Source organism: Ranitomeya variabilis, chromosome 4 (genome assembly GCF_051348905.1).
Source record: "Ranitomeya variabilis isolate aRanVar5 chromosome 4, aRanVar5.hap1, whole genome shotgun sequence".
Taxonomy (NCBI): Eukaryota; Metazoa; Chordata; class Amphibia; order Anura; family Dendrobatidae; genus Ranitomeya; species Ranitomeya variabilis.
Window position 1 is genome coordinate 538,962,823 of NC_135235.1, and position 22,407 is coordinate 538,985,229.

Genomic DNA, 22,407 nt, shown 5'->3' on the forward strand with positions numbered 1-22,407 from the left:
TAACCCAGCTGGCTGTTGTCTTGGAGACTTATTTTTGGCGCAGGAGACACACGCCCGAATATAATCTCCGACGACACGGACCATATGTGGCCACCAGTATGTCTTCGCCAGCAGCTCAGATGTCCTCTTTGTCCCAAAGTGTCCAACCACCCTGGACGAATGAGCCCAAGAGAGAACCTCTGGTCGCAAATTAATGGGTACAAAAGTCTTGCCCGGAGGCACAGACTCCAGCGAAACCAGAGCTACGGTTCTCAAGCTCTCAGAAGCGACAATAAGCCGAGGCTCCCCTTCTTCCTCATCAGATGACACAACGGAGCGAGAGAGGGTGTCAGCACGAATGTTCTTCTCCCCAGCGAGATAATGGAGGGTGAAGTGGAACCGGGAGAAGAACAAAGACCATCTGGCCTGATGAGAATTCAGCCGCTGGGCTGTTTGTAAATAGACCAAATTTTTGTGGTCCTTGAAGACCTGGAAGGGAAAGCGAGCCCCCTCCAAAAGATGTCTCCACTCCAAGAAGGCTAACTTCATTGCTAGCAACTCCCTGTTCCCGATGGGATAATTCCTCTCCGCTGGTGTGAAGGTCTTGGAGAAGAAGAAGCAAGGATGCTTCCGACCTTGAGCATCCTTTTGGAAGAGGACTGCTCCTGCACCAACGGATGAGGCATCCACCTCCATTATAAACGGCTTATCAACATCGGGATGATGTAGGATGGGAGCGCTAGCAAAATGAGACTTAATAGAAGAAAAAGCCTTGGAGACCTCTTCAGACCACAATTTGGGATTTGCTCCTTTCTTGGTGAGGGCTACCAAGGGAGCTACCAAAGTTGAGAAGTTGAGAATGAACTGACGATAGTAATTTATGAACCCCATAAAGCGCTGCACCGCTTTAAGAGAATGGGGTTCTTGCCAGTCCATCACAGCCTGTAGTTTGGCAGGATCCATAGCCAATCCCTGGGCGGAGATGATATAGCCTAGGAAAGGTAAAGACTCCTGCTCAAACATACACTTCTCCAACTTTGCATAGAGGGAGTTTGCCCGTAAGAGGTCGAAGACTCTGCCAACATCTCTCCGGTGGGAGTCAATATCTGGAGAGAAGAGGAGAATATCATCCAGATAGACTACGACCGAGGTGGAGAGCATATCCCGGAAGTTATCTTTGACAAAGTCTTGGAAAACGGCTGGGGCATTACAGAGCCCGAAGGGCATCACCAGATACTCATAGTGCCCATCCCTGGTGTTAAACGCCGTCTTCCATTCGTCCCCCTCACGGATGCGAATCAGGTTATAAGCACCCCGCAGATCTAACGTGGTAAATACCCTTGCTCCCCGTAGCCTATCAAAGAGCTCAGAAATCAGGGGCAACGGGTATTTATTCTTAACGGTGATGGCGTTAAGACACCCCTGTAATCTATGCAAGGATGTAATTCTCCGTTCTTCTGCACGAAGAAGAACCCCACCCCTGCAGGTGACACTGACTTCCTAATGAACCCTCTTGCGAAATTCTCCTGGATGTATTGGGACATAGCCTCCATTTCCAGGAGAGAGGGGATAGACCCGTCCCCGAGGAGGTTCTGCTCCAGGCAAGAGATCAATAGGACAGTCATAAGGACGGTGAGGTGGAAGGGTCTCTGCAGCCTTTTTGGAGAAGACGTCTGCATAGGACCAATAGCACTTGGGAAGGGAAGAGAGATCTGCGGGTATCTCAGTAGAGGAAACCTGAATGCACTCCTTCACACATCTGCCCTTACATGAATCACTCCAACCCAATATCCTCCCAGAGGTCCACTCAATATGTGGGGAGTGGAAACGGAGCCAGGGTATTCCCAGCAGAATCTCGTCCATTCCCTCGGGAAGAACAAGAAGGGAAATAATCTCCTGGTGGGAAGGGGACATAGATAAAGTGAAAGGGACAGTCTGGTGTGTGATTTGTGAGGGAAGTGTCGACCCATTCACTACTCTAACAGTCACCGGTTTGGCGAGCATCACCAGAGGTATTGCATGGCGCAGAGCAAAAGCAGAGGACATGAAATTCCCCTCTGCTCCAGAGTCCACACAAAGCTCGACTGTTAGAGAGGATGAGCCTAACATGATTGTCCCTTTGAAGGACAGCTTGGAGGAAAACGCCACTGTGTCTAGTGAACCTCCTCCAATGGTTACTAGATGCGATCGTTTACCCGACCGCCGTGGACATTTATTTGCATAATGTCCTTGCTGTTGGCAATTTCTACAAACCACGGGTACTCGAGCGGTCTGAGACTTATGTCCCGCTCGAGAAACCTCCATGGGCTCATAGGAGTTGGACGCCTGAACGGAAGATTCTAGAGGTCTGGCGAAGGTGGGAGCCAGCCGGAACCTCTGCCTACACTGGGTCTGCTCTAACCTCCGCTCGTTAAAATGGAGATCGATGCCGGTAGATATAGTAATGAGCTCCTCCAGTGTGGCGGGAATCTCCCCTTGTGGCCAAGGCGTCCTTCACATGGTCTGCCAGTCCTATCCAGAACACCAGAATAAGGACTTTATCCGGCCACTCCAGCTCAGAGACCAGAGTCCGGAATTGGACGGCGAACTGGCTGACCATGGACGAACCCTGTGCTATTGCCAACAATTGGAGCGCGGTATCGTGGGTGACACGAGGTCCCAAAAAGACCTCTTTCAGAGCGTCCAGGAAGAGAGGAGCACTCTGCACCACACGATCATTACGCTCCCATAGCGGCGTTGCCCACTCCAACGCCCTGCCCGACAAAAGGGATAAAAAAATCCCACTTTTGCCCGTTCCATAGGAAAACGTGCAGCCAGGAGCTCAAGATGTATGGAGCACTGACTCACGAATCCCCGACATAGCTTACTGTCACCAGCAAACTTGTCTGGAAGCGGGAGACGGGATAAAGTCGGAGCAGGGGTGGCAGAGGACAAACTGGCTGCAGCTACACTGGCAGCCTGAGCAGCGACTGCGGTAACATCCACAGCTGAGGTGCGCTCAAGAGCCGCCAACCTACCCTCCAGCTGCTGGATGTACCGCAGTAGACGCTGATTGTCCGCCATTTACCAGCCAGACCCTGGCGCTAGTATACTGTTAGGGCTGGCAGAACGCACCGAGTAAATAGAGAGATGTTATTTGGTGCGTTCGCAGCCCGGGGTTCACCGTGCAGGAAAAGAACCTGCTGCTGGCAAACGACGGCACTATATGGCAGTAGAAGCGATCTCTGTTGCTTCACAGAATCACTAAAAGAAAGGGCTGTGTCCTGTTAGACTCCACAAGAATACACAGTTAACTGCTGAGCAGATAGCAGCTTGTGGTCACGCAGTCAAGGAGGCAAACATACAATCTCCTCACCGGAGGAGCCGGTATTCTAGGTGGCTTATTTCAGCCGGGGCCCTGAAACCATACATGAAATCTCCTCACCGGAGGTGCCAGTATTCTAAGTGGCTTATTTCAGCTGGGTCCCTGAAACCACACAAGCGTGACCACATTGGCGCAAAACTCATAACATGCATTGATACTAGCGCATGGCCATGCGAACCTTATATAGCTGCAGCAAGTACAAGACCTTCCTAGAAGGACCAATGAGAGGCTGCCACAGAGCCTGAGCACCTTCAGGACCTTCCTGGAGAACCAATGCGCTTTGCTGCAGTATCCAAGCATGTGACCCTCGATCTCCAATGAGAGATCTTACCCTGGGCATGCTCAGAAGGAGAAAAGCAGGACTTAGTCCCAAAAGCGTCTGCTCGTCCTTGCCCAGCACTGGCTTCAATGGCAGAAGCTGGAAAAGCAGCAGTAACCCTTTGCACAGAGTCAGACTGAGCGAGACACTGGAACCGATGTCTCCGCTGAGTAGGCTCCACTGCGGCAGGAGAAGAACGGGAGACCACAGCAGAGATGGCCCAAGATTCCCCCTGTGCAGAGGTAGGAACTCAACACCTAACATTTCCTGCCCCAGACTTCATCTGCAGAGAATCCTTCACTCCTTCTAAGGCCGGCCTCACACTAGAGAGTTTTACGGACGTAAGAGCGCAGAAATTACGTCCGTAAAACTCGCAAAATAAACGGCACAATTATTCTCAATGGGGCTGCTCCTATTAGCCGTATATTACGGTTCAGTATTATACGGCTTTCTACGGCCGTACAAAATCGCAGCATGCTGCGTTTGTCAGCGTATTGCGCAAAAAAATCGCTAATGAATGAAAGTCTATGGGGGCGAGAAAAATACGGATTCCACACGGACCTGCAGTGTGACTTGCGAGAAATACGCAGCGCTGTTAGTGAAAAGTCGGTAATTCAATTGCCGGCTTTTCATTTCTCCTGCACAAACCCGACAGGATATGAGACATGGTTTACATACAGTAAACCATCTCATATCCCCTTTTTTTTTGCATATTCCACACTACTAATGTTAGTAGTGTGTATGTGCAAAATTTCAGCGCTGTAGCTGCTGAAATAAAGGGTTAAATGGCGGAAAAAATTGGCGTGGGCTCCCGCGCAATTTTCTCCGCCAGAGTGGTAAAGCCAGTGACTGAGGGCAGATATTAATAGCCAGGAGAGGGTCCATGGTTATTGGCCCCCCCGTGGCTAAAAACATCTGCCCCCAGCCACCCCAGAAAAGGCACATCTGGAAGATGCGCCTATTCTGGCACTTGGCCACTCTCTTCCCACTCCCTGTAGAGGTGGGATATGGGGTAATGAAGGGTTAATGCCACCTTGCTATTGGAAGGTGACATTAAGCCAGATTAATAATGGAGCGGCGTCAATTATGACACCTATCCATTATTAATCCAATTGTTGGAAAGGGTTAAAAAACACACACACACGATTTAAAAGTAGTTTAATGAAATAAACACAGCGGTTGTTGTAATAATTTATTGTTCTCTCAATCCATCAGGAACACCCTCGCTTGGAAAAATAATAAACGCACAAGATACATACCTTCAGATGACCTGTCACATCCCACGAAGTAATCCATCTGAAGGGGTTAACTAATATTACAGGCACGAGCTGCGATAAACCACTCGCTCGTACCTGTAATCCCTGGGTGCTGAAAGGAAAGCAGGATCTGTACTTACATTGAGTCGCGGTGAGGCGCCCTCTGGTGGATGTTCTCATGAACTGCAGCCTGGGAACTTTTTCCCACGCTCCAGGTCATATGAGGACATCCACCACGGGGCGCATCACCACGACTGAAGGAAATGTAGGTCAATGACCTACATTTCATTCATTCGCCGGGGAATTACAAGCACGAGCACCGCTGCATTTAGCAGGGCTCCTGCCTGTAATATTAGTTAACCCCTTCAGATGGATTACTTCGTGGGACGAGACGGTTCACCAGAAGGTATGTATCTTGTGCGTTTATTATTTTTCCAAGCGAGGGTGTTCCTGATGGATTGAGAGAACAATAAATTATTACAACAACCGCTGTGTTTATTTCATTAAACTACTTTTAAATCATGTGTGTGTGTGTTTTTTAACCCTTTCCAACAATTGGATTAATAATTGATAGGTGTCATAATTGACGCCTCTCCATTATTAATCTGGCTTAATGTCACCTTCCAATAGCAAGGTGGCATTAACCCTTCATTACCCCATATCCCACCGCTACAGGGAGTGGGAAGAGAGTGGCCAAGTGCCAGAATAGGCGCATCTTCCAGATGTGCCTTTTCTGGGGTGGCTGGGGGCAGATGTTTTTAGCCACGGGGGGGCCAATAACCATGGACCCTCTCCTGGCTATTAATATCTGCCCTCAGTCACTGGCTTTACCATTCTGGCGGAGAAAATTGCGCGGGAGCCCACGCCAATTTTTTCTGCAATTTAACCCTTTATTTCAGCAGCTACAGCGCTGAAATTTTGCACATACACACTACTAACATTAGTAGTGTGGAATATGCAAAAAAAAAGGGGATATGAGATGGTTTACTGTATGTAAACCATGTCTCATATCCTGTCGGGTTTGTGCAGGAGAAATGAAAAGCCGGCAATTGAATTACCGGCTGTTCACAGATATCGCCCTGAATGAAATCTAAATACAGAATATATATATGTGTCTCAATGACATGTATATATACTGTATATATGTTTTCCCGAACATTTGAGCACATAAATCCATTAGATGTCGGTTTTGCAAGCCTGCGCGAAAATCTCGCAGTACGGATGCCATACGGATTACATACGGAGGATGCCATGCGCAAAATACGCTGACACACCCTGACTACGGATCAATATTTTGGGAACATTTCTCCGTATTACGGCCGTAGTACGGACGTATAATACATGGCGTATTGTCTTACGCCAAGTGTGAGGCTGGCCTAACACTTTTCTATGTCTCCACTCTGGATCATGCTATCTGTTGCCTTGTTCTCTGCTCACTTTAGGGACACACAATTCATGTGGCCCTGCTGAGTAGTCATAAAAAAAGTCTGCTCTAGCTGCAAACTAGGCCCTATCTGCCTTCCTGACAGGAAATGCCTTCTGTCCCTTCACATTAGCCCCTACCTACTCTCAGCTAGTCTCAACTTTTAACCCTGTAGGCTACCTAGTGCTGGCCAGAACATTGCCTATCACTATCAATACAGATTATTATTCATTCAAAGGTCAAAATATACAATATACTTCTTCAAGAGGGAACATGGTTAACATCTACACCTTCTCACATTAGCGTTCAAGTGCCCCACTGTTCTTCCCAACAAATTAGCCCTCCTGAAAACCTACTGTGCAATGAGCACTAGCATGTTATCATGCACATGAATGGTGCCAGCTGCACTTCCCTGCACAGGTGGCCAAGAACATCCTGTAAGTGTAGCAGAGGTCCCAAAGGTTGCACCTCAAGTCCTCGACCGATTAGAAAGTAATGCCTTCGGTTTAGGAAATCATGAATCTCTATATCTCCTGTGTTTTTTTCTACTAGCTTTGCATACTGCTCCTGAGTTAGGAGAAAATATTGACTTTTTGGACTTCTTTTTTTTAAGGAGGTTGACGATGGGGAAAACTGTAAACAAAATAAAAATTACCAAAGTGACATGGCGTTACCTTTTTATGTAAGAGACTTCTTAAATATCAAAATCAACAATATAAGATTGCTTTCACTCCCCAATGATTGCTCTTCGCTTATAATGTGTATGCAGATGAGGTGTAAGACGAAACCATGGGCAATATAAAATTCATGGGAAGATGTATTTAATGCTGGAGACAACAAGCAATTGCCAAAGGGATTTTGGATGTTTTACTAAGTTTTAATAATACATTTGTATATTTTTTATGCATCTTCACCCTGCATCCTACAAAAATTATGAATCATTCAGTTATTAAATGCTCAGTAGTGATAGAATTCACATCTTTAATACATGTACTTTATTTTGTTCTTTGCAAAATTCTACAGTAGTACACCAAGGTCTACTACTCTCTACATCAGCAGTACACTAATGTCTACTACTCTCTATATCAGCAGTACACCAATGTCTACTACTCTCTACATCAGCAGTACACTAATGTCTACTACTCTCTATATCAGCACACCAATGTCTACTACTCTCTATATCAGCAGTACACCAATGTCTATTACTCCCTACATCAGCGGTACACTGATATCTACTACTCTCTACATCAGCAGTACATTAATATCTACTACTCTACTCTCTGCATCAGCAGTACACTAATATCTAGTACTCTCTACATCAGTAATACACCAATATCTACTACCAATGTCTACTACTCTCAACATCAGCAGTACACCAATGTCTATTACTCTCTACATCAAAAGTACACCAATGTCTACTACTCTCTACATCAAAAGTACACTAATGTCTACTACTCTCTATATCAGCAGTACACCAATATCTACTACTCTTTACATCAGCAGTACACCAATATCTACTACTCTTTACATCAGCAGTAATCCTATATCTACTTCTCTCTGCATCAGCAGTACACTAATATCTAGTACTCTCTACATCAGTAATACAACAATCTCTACTACCAGTGTCTACTACTCTCTACATCAGGAGTACACCGATATCTACTAGTCTCTACATTAGCAGTACACCAACATCTATTACTTTCTACATCAGCAGTACACCAATATCTACTACTCTCTGTACCAGTAGTACACCAGTATCTACTACTCTCTACATCAGCAGTGCGCCAATATCTACTACTTTCTGAATCAGCAGTACACCAATATCTACTATCTGTATCAGTAGTACACCAATGTCACCGTTACCATTACCGCTCATTACAGTAATGAATATGCGGCTCCACCTCTATGGGAGGTTACATTACTGTAATGAGCGGTACCATGTGTCCGCTCACTACAGGAAGAATATGCCGGTGTCGGGGAAGTCAGGGACAAGCAGGGACCGCACCAGGAGCAGGTGAGTATAATTAGACAGCCCCCGCTCCCCCTTCCCTGCCGACCCCTGGGTATGACTCGAGTATAAGCTGAGAGGGGGACTTTCAGCCCCAAAAAATAGGCTGAAAATCTCGGCTTATACTTGAGTATATACGGTAGTTTTATTAGTAAGATTATTAATATTAGAAAGTTTATTTAGGTGTTTATTGATTCTAATTTTCATACTGCGACTAGTACAGCCAATATAGTATAAGTGACAAAATGTACACTGAATACATTAAATGATATTTTTAGTGTTATGATTAATAAATTGTTTTATTGTGAGTGTGGCCCCACAGCGAAAAAAAACCCCTTGTAATTAAGCCAAGTGTTCCTAGGTTTAGAGGAACTGAAAAAACTGGGTGATAAGACATTACCCAAAAAAGGAGCCTTTTTCACAACAATATTGAAACCATATTATAAAATAGAGAATAAAGTTATATCCTCATATAATAATGGCAGATATTTATCATATTTATCAATTATCCATTTTATTGTAAAAAAAAAGTAATGGTGGTAAAATAAAAAGAAGTGCAAACTTTAAACCAAATTCACTGTTGTTAGTGTATTGAATAAAGTGGAATAGTTGTCTTGTCTCCTTTCCAAATAAACAATAAATCATTAATACATCTATCATACTACAATATGGATTCAAAAAAGGGCTTGCAAGATGTATATACAGCATAGAGGAGTTTCTATGGGGGCCAAATTTTCACCATCACTGGCAAACCTCGTTATGTCATTTTGGGAAAAACGTTTTGCTGTATGCATTACTTTTTTGGATCTGCGGTTTACAGGCTCACCAGGCCACTTGAGCCAATTTTCCTGGGATGACCACCTGCCACCTTACTTCCATGTTTTTTGGATGCTGTCTCTTATGATATAACACTGATTCTCGCATTTCCAATCTATCCCACTGTTGTAAGACACTCTTCATTTCAGTGTCCAGATCAACTCTCTCTTGTTTGCCAGGCTTCCGCTTTTGAGTTACCCACCATTTCATCTGTATCAGCCCTTCGTCTTCATCCTCAGCATGTCCCCATTCCTCATTGGTTCTCCCCAGGGACCGGGGTAATGCGCAGGCCTCCCTACTTGACTGGACCGCAACCACTGAAAGTCTGGGGTTTCCTCCTCTTCGAGTTGTTCATCGAGATCCCCCACTGGAGTCTCCACAGTCACTCTTGACAGCCCGTCAGCATTTGCGTTTTCGGTAGCAGAGCAATAACGGATGGTAAAGTCAAACTTGGTTAGGCGAGCCACCCACCGTTGTTCTAAGGCTCACAATTTAGCATTCTCAAGGTGGGCCAGGGGATTATTGTCTGTTCGAACTTGAATCTTGGTCCCTGTCAGGAAGCCCACAAACTTCTCTGTCATGGCCCACACCAGGGCCAGGAGCTCTAACTGGAAGGAGCTCTAATTGTTGAGGTTTCTTTTGCTGTCTTGCAGGGACCTCCTGGCATACCCGATAACTCTCTCAAGTCCATCCTGTATCTGAGAAAGTTCTGCACCAAGTTCATGAAGGCTTCCGTCTGTGTACAACAGGAACGGGTGATTGAAATCTGTGTAGGCCAAAATTGGGGCTGAAGGGCATTCTTTATAGTCTGGAAGGCCTCGTCTTGTCTCTGGGCCCAAGGGATGCACTGGGTCTTTGACACTCCAGCGGTCCCTCTCAGCAGCTCATTCATAGGACCCGCCACTTTTGCGAAGTCTTTGACAAACCGGCGGTAGTACCCAGTGAGCCCCAGAAAGGCCTGAAGTTCTCTCACTGTTCGAGGGATCTCTCTCTTGAAGAGGTGGCACTTCTTTGGCTTCACCTTCAGGTTAAGAGCCCGCAGTCTTCCGAGTACCTGTCCAAGCCGGGCGTGGTGTTCTTCGAATGAGGCCAAAAACATAATGATGTCATCCAGATAAATCAGGGTAGCCTTAAAATTTAAGTCTCCCAAACAGTTTTCCATTAGCCATTGAAACGTGCCCGGAGCATTGGAGAGCCTGAAGGGCATCCGGTTAAACTCAAACAGTCCCATAAGGAGGATGAAGGCATTTTTTTTCTTTGTCTTTCTCTGCCACGGCTACTTGCCAGTATGCACTTGCTAGGTCCAAGGTGGAGAAGTACTTGGCTTTCCCCAACGCTGTCAAGGATTCCTCGATTCAGGGCAACAGATATGAGTCTCGGACAGCGCAGGCATTGAGTTTCCTGTAATCTACACAGAACCGTATGGTCCCATCCTTTCTCTTGAAGAGCACTACCTGGGCTGCCCAAGGGCTCTGACTACTCTGGACTGCTCCTGAATCCAGCATCTGCCTCAGTAATGTCTTCACCTCTTGGTACATCTTGGGCGGGATCTGCTGGTATCGTTCTCGAATTGGACGAGCTCCGCGGTCGGTATCTCATGCATGGATTCAGTACAGCCAAAATCCTCGGTGTGATGGGCGAATGCGGCCTGAGTTTCCCACATCATAGCTTCTATCGCTTGTTCACTCCGGGGATGGCGTCTCTTTGACCCCCGCAGCAACTGCTAGGGTCCCCCCTACACCTTCTATCGGCGATAAAGACATCTCCTTCTGACTCACCACTTCACCCTTATGTAGGTACACCAGGGCCAGATCTATCCCTTGTGGCAAGGAGACCTCCCTGGGGCACACTTTCAATGCTCTTATGGGGACGTGTCCTCGCTGGACCACAGCTATCGTACGAGCTATCATGACTTCTTGGTCCACTCCTCTGCCTACCACAGGCTGAACAATCACTTCCAACCCGTCGAGGTTGTGATAAGTCCCCACTGGAAGGTGTAATATAGTTTCTCACTCGGGAGGCAGGATTACAGGCTATTTACCAGGAGCCAATATTTCTTCTGCAATTTATAGGAAACCTACAGTTGGAAACACAATTCTCCATGCAGCTAGCAGCTTTTATGGAGAAAAAAAGTCCAAAAAATACGGTACATATTTTCCCCACTGTACCTTGATGCACGCAATGTGCTGCTGCAGTCTTTTTTTATGTCTATTTTATTTAAATACAATATGTTCAAGATATACCTATTTGAAATTTTTCTTATAGGTTTCACTGTAGAACTTGAAAAACACAGAAAAATATACATTGTACGGATAACAACAGTAAGAAGAAAAAAAGCAACAATGAAAAATGTCTAAAAAACACCTGCAATTCACCTTTTTTTTTTACATATACCATTACTTTCTGACCTGTGGCTGTCCGACTTCTGGGACCCTGGCTGATCTGAACTTTGAGAAGCCACCGTACATGACAGTGTAATGTGGCATGGGGTGGTAGCTGCGGGCGAGGTACTCAACTTCTACCCCCCCCCCCCGGCAGGCTACATGAAAATACTGGTCCTGGATGGGTGTGTAGACTTTAGTTATGGGGTGCGACTGCCTTGCAGACTGCTGGTAATTTCGGCTGGCCAGGACAACATGTTGTAGAGTTCAAAGGGGGAGAACACCACTCAAAAATAAACTGTTTTTTACTGAACAATAACGTAGGGAGAAGTATTTACAAGTGATAGTGGGTGCATAACTTTGTGGACATTTCTCTTATACCATATGACATTTTCATGCACATTCCGTTCCTTCCCGAGCTCGCTTCACTCTGTCTTTTATCTTCACTCTCTGGCTTCACCACTTTGGGAGCTTATATAGTCTCCAAAAATAGCACCACTAACCAGCAAGTGAGAGTTCTATTTTTCAACCAGTGGTTTGTGGTCCTTTTCCCTTTAGAAGAGCCATTTTTACCACTATGGCTGTTACTTAACATCTCTACTTGCCGACTCATTGGAACTACCACATGGGGCACTTTCTCTCTTAGGCTGGTTTCACACTTGCATTTGGCTGGTCTGCGTATGGCTGCGTACATCCCTCTTTACGATCCGCATACAACATATGTCCCTGCGTACCCAATGTTAAAGATAAGTACGCAGGATGACGCAGGACTCATGCGAAAGTAGGCAGAGCGTAGGCGGAGCTAATGGAGGATGTACGCAGCCATACGCAGATCAGCCACACGTGAAAAGTCCCACTTTCCTTCTCAGTGCTGCTCAGATACCTCTATATCAGGGGTCCCCAACCTGTAGCTCGGGAGCCATATGTGGCTCGCGGTCTCATGAATTGTGGCTCCCTGCTGTCTGTCAGCTTGGTACATTAGCTCCAGTTCTAGCAAACAGGTATGAATTTTGTGAGCATCCCCGCACAGAAGAGCAGGTCTGGACGCACATATACTGGTCTGAGGGGTTTTGAGATGATTTAAGTATGGTACGCTGGAGACAAGATGATACCACCTGTCAGAGGAGGTGTTTGAAGCTGGATGTGACAGTGTCTTGGGAGTGCTTTATAGGAGAATACTGAATGGGGGTATTGTGGGAACCCCTGGATCTTAGTACACTGCTTTGGCGTGATTTTTGTGGAAAAACTTTGGTTAACCATTATGCCAGTAATGGGGGCTTTGGTTGCCACTATTGTGAGGGGGCGGGAGCTGAATGTGGCTCCCGACTCTCTCTCAAGGCTGAATGTGGCTCTCAAGGTCAGAAACGTAGGGGACCTCTGCTCTATATCCTGCCCCAGACTTCATCTGCAGAGAATCCTTCACTCCTTCTAACACTTTTCCATGTCTCCACTCTGGATCATGCTATCTGTTGCCTTGTTCTCCGCTCACTTTAGGGACACACAATTCATGTGTCCCTGCTGAGTAGTCATAAAAAAGGTCTGCTCTAGCTGCAAACTAGGCCCTATCTACCTTCCTGACAGGAAACGCCTTCTGTCCCTTCACATTAGCCCCTATCCACTCTCGGCTAGGCTCAACTTTTAACCCTGTAAGCTACCTAGCGCTGGGCAGAACATTGCCTATCACTATCAATACAGATTATTATTCATTCAAACGTCAAAATATACAATATACGTCTTCAAGAGGGAACATGGGTAACATCTACACCTTCTCACATTAGCGTTCAAGTGCCCCACTGTTCTTCCCAACAAATTAGCCCTCCTGAAAACCTACTGTGCAATGAGCACTAGCATGTTATCACTCACATGAATGGCTGTACTTCCCTGCACGGGTGGCCAAGAACATCCTGTAAGTGTAGCAGAGGTCCCAAAGGTTGCACCTCGAGTCCTCGACCGATTAGAAAGTAATGCCATCGGTTTAGGAAATGATGAATCTCTATATCTCCTGTGATTTTTTCTACTAGCTTTGCATACTGCTCCTGAGTTAGGAGAAAATATTGAGTTTTTGACTTCTTTTTTTAAAGGAGGTTGAAGGTGGGGAAAACTGTAAACAAAATAAAAATTACCAAAGCGACATGGCGTTACCTTTTTATGTAAGAGACTTCTTAAAAATCAAAATCAACAATATAAGATTGCTTTCACTCCCCAATGATTGCTCTTCGCTTATAATGTGTATGCAGATGAGGTGTAAGATGAAACCATGGGCAATATAAAATTCATGGGAAGATGTATTTAATGCTGGAGACAACAAGTAATTGCCAAAGGGATTTTGGATGTTTTACTAAGTTTTAATAATACATTTGTATATTTTTTATGCATGTTCACCCTGCATCCTACACAAATTATAAATCATTCAGTTATTAAATGCTCAGTAGTGATAGAATTCACATCTTTAATACATGTACTTTATTTTGTTCTTTGCAAAATTCTACATCAGTAGTACACCAATGTCTTCTACTCTCTACATCAAAAGTACACCAATGTCTACTACTCTCTACATCAAAAGTACACCAAGGATGTACTACTCTTTACATCAGCAGTTCACTAATATCTACTACTCTCTGTATCAGCAGTACACCAATGTCTACTACTCTCTACATCAGCAGTACATTAATGTCTACTACTCTCTATATCAGCAGTACACCAATGTCTACTACTCTCTACATCAAAAGTACACCAATGTCTACTACTCTCTACATCAAAATAACACCAATGTCTACTACTCTCTACATCAGCAGTACACTAATATCTACTAGTCTCTATATCAGCAGTACACCGATGTCTACTACTCTGTATATCAGCAGTACACCAATGTCTACTACTCTCTACATCAGCAGTACACTAATATCTACTAGTCTCTATATCAGCAGTACACCGATGTCTACTACTCTGTATATCAGCAGTACACCAATGTCTACTACTCTCTACATCAGCAGTACATTAATGTCTACTACTCTCTATATCAGCAGTACACCAATGTCTGCTACTCTCTACATCAAAAGTACACCAATGTCTACTACTCTCTACATCAAAAGAACACCAATGTCTATTACTCCCTACATCAGCGGTACACTAATATCTACTACTCTTTACATCAGCAGTACATTAATATCTACAACTCTCTACACACAGCAGTACACTAATATCTACTACTCTCTGCATCAGCAGTACACTAATATCTAGTACTCTCTACATCAGTAATACACCAATATCTACTGCCAATGTCTACTACTCTCTACATCAGCAGTACACCAATGCCTACTACTCTAAATCAAAAGTACACCAATGTCTACTACTCTCTACATCAGCAGTACACCAATGCCTACTACTCTAAATCAAAAGTACACCAATGTCTACTACTCTTTACATCAGCAGTACACCAATATCTACTACTCTCTGCATCAGCAGTACACTAATATCTAGTACTCTCTACATGGGTAATACACCAATATCTACTACCAGTGTCGACTACTCTCTACATCAGGAGTACACCAATATCTACTAGTCTCTACATTAGCAGTATACCAACATCTATTACTTTCTATATCAGCAGTCCACCAATATCTACTACTCCCTGTATCAGTAGTACACCAGTATCTACTACTCACTACATCAGCAGTACATCAATATCTACTACTCTCTATATCAGTAGTACACCAATATATACTACTCTCTACATTATCAGTACACCAATATCTACTACTGTCTGTATCAGTAGTACACCAATATCTACTACTCTACATCAGCAGTACACCAATATCTACTACTCTCTGCATCAGCAGTACACTAGCATCTACAACTCTACATCAGTAGTACACACTCTACATCATCAGTACACCAATATCTACTACTCTGCATTAGCAGTACACTAATATCTACTACTCCCTGCATCAGTAGTACACCAGTATCTACTCTCTGCATTAGCAGTTCACTAATATCTACTACTCTCTGCATCAGTAGTACACCAGTATCTACTACTCTCTACATCAGGAGTACACCAATATCTACTACTCTCTACATTATATAGAACAAAATTCCCCCTTTGTGTGTAGGGAACAAAGGCATACACAAAAGAATAAAATTGAAAATACTTTATTCAATATAAATTTATTGAATTTATTCAATTTATTATTGAATAAAGTATTTTCAATTTTATTCTTTTGTGTATGCCTTTGTTCCCTACACACAAAGGGGGAATTTTGTTCTATATATGTTTCATGAAGGTATCTAATATATTCGGGATTTTGTTACTTATACTCTCTACATTAGTAGTTTACCAGTATCTACTACTCTCTGCATCAGCAGTACACTAGTATCTACAACTCTCTACATTAGTAGTACACAAATGTCTACTACTCTCTACATCAGCAGTACACCAATATCTATTACTCTCTACATCAGCAGTACACCAATACCTACTACTATCTATATTAGCAGTGCACCAATATCTACTACTCTCTCTACATCAGCAGTGCACCAATATCTACTATCTGTATCAGTAGTACACCAATGTCTACTACTCTCTACATCAGCAGTACACCAATATCTACTACTCTCTTATCAGTAGTACACCAATATCTACTACTCTCTGCATCATCAGTACACAAATATCTACTACTCCCTATATCAGTAGTACACCAATATCTACTACTCTCTACATCAGCAGTACACCAATATCTATTACTATGCCATTATGTACAGCTCTGGTAAAAATTAAGAGACTACCACATCAAAACCCTGTCATGGGCAGCCCAATCTCCAGACCTGAACCCCATTGAAAACTTCTGGAATGTAATCAAGAGGATAATGGATAGTCACAAGCCATCAAACAAAGTAGGACTCCTTAAATTTTTGCGCCCGAAGCAGTGTGAAAGACTGGTGGAAAGCATGCCAAAACGCATGAACGCTGTGATTATAAATCATGGTTATTCCACAAAATATTGATTTCTGAACTGTTCCTGAGATAAAACATTTGTATTGTTGTTTCTAAATGATTATGAACTTGTCTTCTTTGCATTATTTGAGGTCTGAAAGCACTGGGGGTTTTTTATTTTGAGCATTTCTCCTTTTCAGAAAAAAAATACAAAATGTATTGCTTGGAAATTCGGAGACATGTTGTCAGAAGTTTATAGAATAAAAGAACAATTTACATTTTTCTCAAAAATATACCTTTAAAGAGAAAAATCAGACAAACTGAACATTTTGCAGTGGTCTCTTAATTTTTACCAGAGCTGTATATGACACTGCTGCATACTACTAATGTTGTGTTAGTCCCTGCTCTGAGGACAGCAGCCTCTGTAATGTTACCAGTTTGTACAATTATCTATTTTAACTTTCTATAAATAAAAAAAGGATTTTGCTGGGCTATATGTACTCTTTGGGTTTTTTGCCCTCCTATTGTGTACTGGAGTACATTATGTCTAAAAAGAGTATTTTACTAAATATAAAAAAAAAATACATAAATTAATACACAATGAATATGTGAAAGCAAGGCGCTATGATCTACAATCACTATACTATTAAACCAGTCCAATTATATATAGCTGTAGAAATACCGTATATATTTCATGACAGAAAATACCGCGTAGCTTTAGGGTAATTATTTCTCATACAAGACTAAGTGTCACAAATATACAACAGTAAAACTAGAGATACTGACTTACATTGTGACTGGTTTAGGTACGTGTCCCTACCGATCCAACATACATTTTGCCAAGCAGCGTGTGGTGCTGAAGCCGCCATTAATTTCTTCTCCCCAGCAGCATTCGCTGGAGAGAAGGAATAAAGATCCTTGTCACCTGCCGCCTCCCACCCCCTCTGCACTCGCCCGCTGGCATTAAAATACTCACCCAGCTCCCTCGATGCTTCCGCTCAGAGCCGCAGCTTGTCCTGTGTGAGCGGTCACGTGGTGCCGCTCATTACAGTGATGAATATGCGGCTCCACCTCCCATAGGGAGAGAAGGATCTTTATTTTACACACAAAAATAGTAAAAAAAATTGATTTTTCATTCCTTCTCTCCAGCGAACGCTGCTGGGGAGAAGAAATGAATGGCGGCTTCAGCACCACACACTGGGGGGACAGCGCTTACTGTAGTGCTGTCTCCTGCACGGTCCGTGTGGTACTCAGTCGGCACACGGGCGGCACACAGCTGCTGCACGTGTGCCACACTGATGTGCCACTTGAGCTCACGGACACACGGACATGGATAACTCCGGTACCGATTTTTCCGGTACCGGAATTATCTGGACGTGTGAGACTGGCCTTAGGGAGTGCACACAGTATCAATAAGAATCTGGATTTGCCAGCGCCGCCCTCCTATGCACACAGCCAGGAAGCGTGCACAGAGCAGGCAGACATGAGGCACACTGCATGGAGCCAGCAGCAGACAAAACTCACAGCATGGCCCGGAGTGATTACGTCGATGTAACAGGCAGGTGGGGGATCGGAGGCCATGCAGTGATGTCGGCAGGGTTGTTACGTGCACAATAAGTAAACGCTGCAAGTTGAATGCTGCGTACTTGCACAGCATTCAATCCACAGCGTGCAGCTGTTACAGCATAGTGGATGGGTTTACAAGAAGTCTCATGTCCAGAGATGCCGGCGGCTTACCTGCGGAGAAGGACATGCGGCACATTATTCCAGACTGCAGCATGCCTATTTATCTTGCGGAGACGCGAGTGTCCACAAGATAAATGTCACCCATACAATGTATTGGACACAGTGAATCTGCACGGTTCAGTGAACACATGCGGATTTACCTGCATTCAATAGCCGGCAGCGTCTTTGATGCAGCGGACATGTGCTGCATCTAAAGCGCTGCCAATTACTGACCATGTGCATATACCCTAACAATCAGGAAGTGCCTGCTTTTCCCTACCACTACCACTCTCTCACTTATGCATCCAGGCCTGTCACTATTTATTCTGCCCTAATCCTAGTCTATGTCTTATATTGTGCTTACCCTGCACTGTACACTACTCACATTGTACATTAACTCTTTACCTTTTTTATACTCTGAACATTAACACATAACAATACATGTAAAACAGCATGACACCGAACACATGATGCGATTGTTGTCTTCAGGGGCAGGAACAGGACATTACAGTCCACACCCTTACGCCAATGCGACATTTAGTATCTGGATCATCATCGTGAATGGAGCAGAGGAGCGCATTCTCAGCCTCCACTCCACTCATTGTCTATGGGACAGCCGGAAATAGCCAATGCTTTTCTTGGCCAACACATAAAGAATGAATGAAGTCGAGGCCGAGGATGCACACCTCTGTTCCATTCAGGACAGGGATGTAGAGACTTTTTTTAGGGTTCCGAAGTCTCAATCTTAGGATCGCTGGGTTCCCAGCACATGGATTCTATACAATCAGCGAGTTATCTCCTATGCCAATTTTTTAGCATAGACATAGAGACATATGATAAGAGTCTGGCTTTCTACAGTCACCACTGCACTCATTAACAGCTGAATGTGTACTGTATTATTGTTAATGGGAATCTGTCACCAGGTTTTTGCTACCCCATCTGAGTGCAGCATGTTATGGAGGCAGAGACCCTGATTCTAGCGATGTATCACTTACTGGGTTGTTTGCAGCAGTTTTGAAAAAATCTGTGTTTTTTCTCCTGCAGATCTACCAGTTCTCTGGATGCTGGGCCTGTATAATTCGCCCACACCAATGATTTGCAGCTTTCTTTCAATACTGTGCATAGGCATAAAGCTGCCAACCAACCAGTGATGGGGGTGTGGTTATACGGAGATCATTAATATAGAGGACCAAATAGTAGCAGGTTTACTAGTCCTTTATTGGTAATCTCCTGCTTATAAAACAATGATTTTATCATATCTACAAGTGGGCCAATAAGTGACACAAGGCTGGAATCAGGGTCTCTGTCTATATATCATGCTGCTCTCAGACTGGGTAGCAAAAACTTGCTGACAGATTCCCTTTAACCCTTTAAGTACACATGGATTTGTACTTGGAGGTTTATATTTACATTTTTTTCCTATATATGTTCAGAGCCATAAGTTTTTTATTTCTCTCTTGACGTTGCTGTATGAAGGCTTGTTTTTTGAGGGACAAGTTGCATTTTTGACAGCACCATAATACATTTAATTCATGTAATGTAAAAAAAAAATGTATTACTACTTTTTTTGTATTGAGAAGAAGGAAAACACATTTCTGACATTGCTTTTTTCAATATTGTGTTTACGATGTGGAATCAAAGACACGATAACTTTAATGCTAATGCTGCAGGTCCTTAGATTACAGTCATATTATAATTATTTAGTAACATATGCTAGCTTTTTTATTTTATTTTTCCACAATAAAAACAATTTTTTTATGGACAAATATTTTCTGTTGATGGATGCAAAGAACCATACCATTTCGACGTTGTGGGAGAACTTGTTTTTTTTTTCGTGACCATCAATAGTTTTTTTTAGTGTAAATTTTTCTCAAAATGTGCACATTCCCTCTACATTTTTCCAGCTGGGGCACCCGTGTCAGTCTTCATTGTGCATGAGGAATTGCATTTTTGTGCAGAAAACTGAATAATAATACTAATAAACTGAAAAAAAAAATATTCAAAGAAAAAAAGATGAAAATCCAGAGCTTCACCTCCTCTTTCTTCAATATACGAACAGCTTCATTCATCATTTATGTCAAGAAGATCAAGTCAATCAATACTTGGTGTAATCTAAAATGGTTATTAGGATGCAGCCACCTCACCGCATGGCTCACTGGGTGAAATCGCTAAATTCTCACATCCTCTGTCTTAGCTCTTAACCCTCCAGAGACATTTCGCTGAGGTAAGGAGGCAGATGAGGAGCTCTGAGATGCTGTGACCAGAGAACAGAAACATTCAATTGAGAAGGATTAGGAAGGAGGAGAGAGTCCAGCATCCTGGGAGGAGGAGATAGCTCTACCTGGGCTGAGATGACAGCTGTAGCATTCCAGGGAAGGACCAGCCACAGGAGAGATGTATCTGGAGAACTACCTAAAGATTTCTTTAATGGGGATTGCACTCGTTAAAGGAGAACCAAATAAATGTTCTTTATGACTTACTTTATGTAAAACATCCTTTATTCACTTTGACTTTCGACATTGAGTTCTACATTTACAAGGACTTACAGGAACACTACCTGCAGAAGACCACACTGTCCTCCTGACATGTCTCACCCTACACCATCAAATTACTTCCGAAGAATCCATGGGAATATCTATCTTCTTCTTCTGTCGCTCTCTTCTGGGGTGGTAAGTTCCTGATACTCTTCTTAGTATTCAAGTATGGTGTGTATTATATGTGTGGGTGTTCTACGTCTCTTAACCCCTTAAGGGAACGTTTGGAAGACACAATGAACTTGGGAGCATAGTCGATCTCCATTAGGTCAGGACATGAGGGACATCTATTCCTTGTCCCCACTGGTGTAAGTAACTTTGCAAAAAGTGTCTTAAAGGAGAACACAAGACAAGACATAAACTATTTTCTGCAATGAGAAAATGTTATATTGATGAGAATCCTTTCCTTTCTCATTTATTTAACACTCAGAGCTTCCTTAAAGGAATTGTATGAGATGAGAAGATTAAAGGGGATGTCGCGTGAAATCAAGTTGTTGTCACATATGCATGGGAGGAGTGATTGATGCGGTTCTGACTGTTGGGACCTGTATTGATTGACAGATTGGAAGTTTTTATCCCCAGTGGGTCACTGTTACAAAATGGCATGGCAGGTGGAATACATGAGCACCGCTCCATTCATTCGTTATGGTGCCGCGCAACAAAGCTGCTCGGCTGCCCCATAGGGAATGAATAAAGCAACAGTTAAGCATGCGCATTGTCGCTTTATACTATCAGGGCTAGGAGTTCCCCATTCTTCCTATTAGTGAGGGTCCCAGCAGTCAACCCAAACCAATTAACCAGTTACCACTTAGGGTACCGTCACACAGTGCCATTTTCATCGCTACGACGGCACGATTCATGACGTTGCAGCGTCGTATGATTATCGCTCCAGCGTCGTAGACTGCGGTCACACGTTGCAATACACGGCGCTGGAGCGATAATTTCATGACGTATTTGCGATGTAGAAGCCGTTGGTTACTGTGCGCACATCGTATACAACCTGTGTCACACGATGCAATCATGCCGCCACAGCGGGACACTAGACGACGAAAGAAAGTTTGAAACGATCTGCTACGACGTACGATTCTCAGCGGGGATCCGGATCGCAGTAGCGTGTCAGACACTACGATATCGTAACGATATCGCTAGAACGTCATGAATCGTGCCGTCGTAGCGATCAAAATGGCACTGTGTGACGGTACCCTTATCCTCTGGTCAGGTGAAAAAACGTCTTTATCGGACAATCCCTTTAAGTTGATCTTTTGCACAAACAATGACACATATGGCTGTGTATGGCATTACAGCTCAGCCCCGATCTACTTTCTGTCTACAAACAGTGCCACTATTTTCCATAGATAGTAACCCACTATTCATCAAGCAATTTTTGCCAGAATTATGGTGTAAAAGTGCCTGAAATGTTGCATGTTTTATTTTAATACTTGAAGTTGCACAAACATTTTTCTACTTTTTTTTTACTCCAGTTCCAACCCGCTCTACCAGCTTTTTGAAAAGTTGGCATAGTTTAGACGAGACTGCCAACCTTGCCAGACAAATTCTTTCTAATTTACGCCACAATTATAAATTTACATTTAACAGATTTAAACAATAGGTCATTTTCTGATGCTATCTTTCCTTTAATAGATGCATGCTTTTAATTAATATGCGCATAATA

General features: G+C 43.7%; 1 protein-coding gene across 1 annotated transcript in view; it reads left to right on the forward strand.

Moving 5' to 3' along the window:
- The first annotated feature begins 20,566 nt into the window (after positions 1-20,566).
- The window catches only part of LOC143769134 (vasoactive intestinal polypeptide receptor 1-like), a 259,746-nt gene continuing 257,905 nt past the window's right edge, over positions 20,567-22,407 (forward strand). Inside the window, exon 1 of the mRNA XM_077257715.1 lies at positions 20,567-20,870. Coding sequence (XP_077113830.1) covers positions 20,787-20,870 — 84 coding nt within the window. The 5' untranslated portion in view covers positions 20,567-20,786. The remainder of the gene's footprint in view (positions 20,871-22,407) is intronic.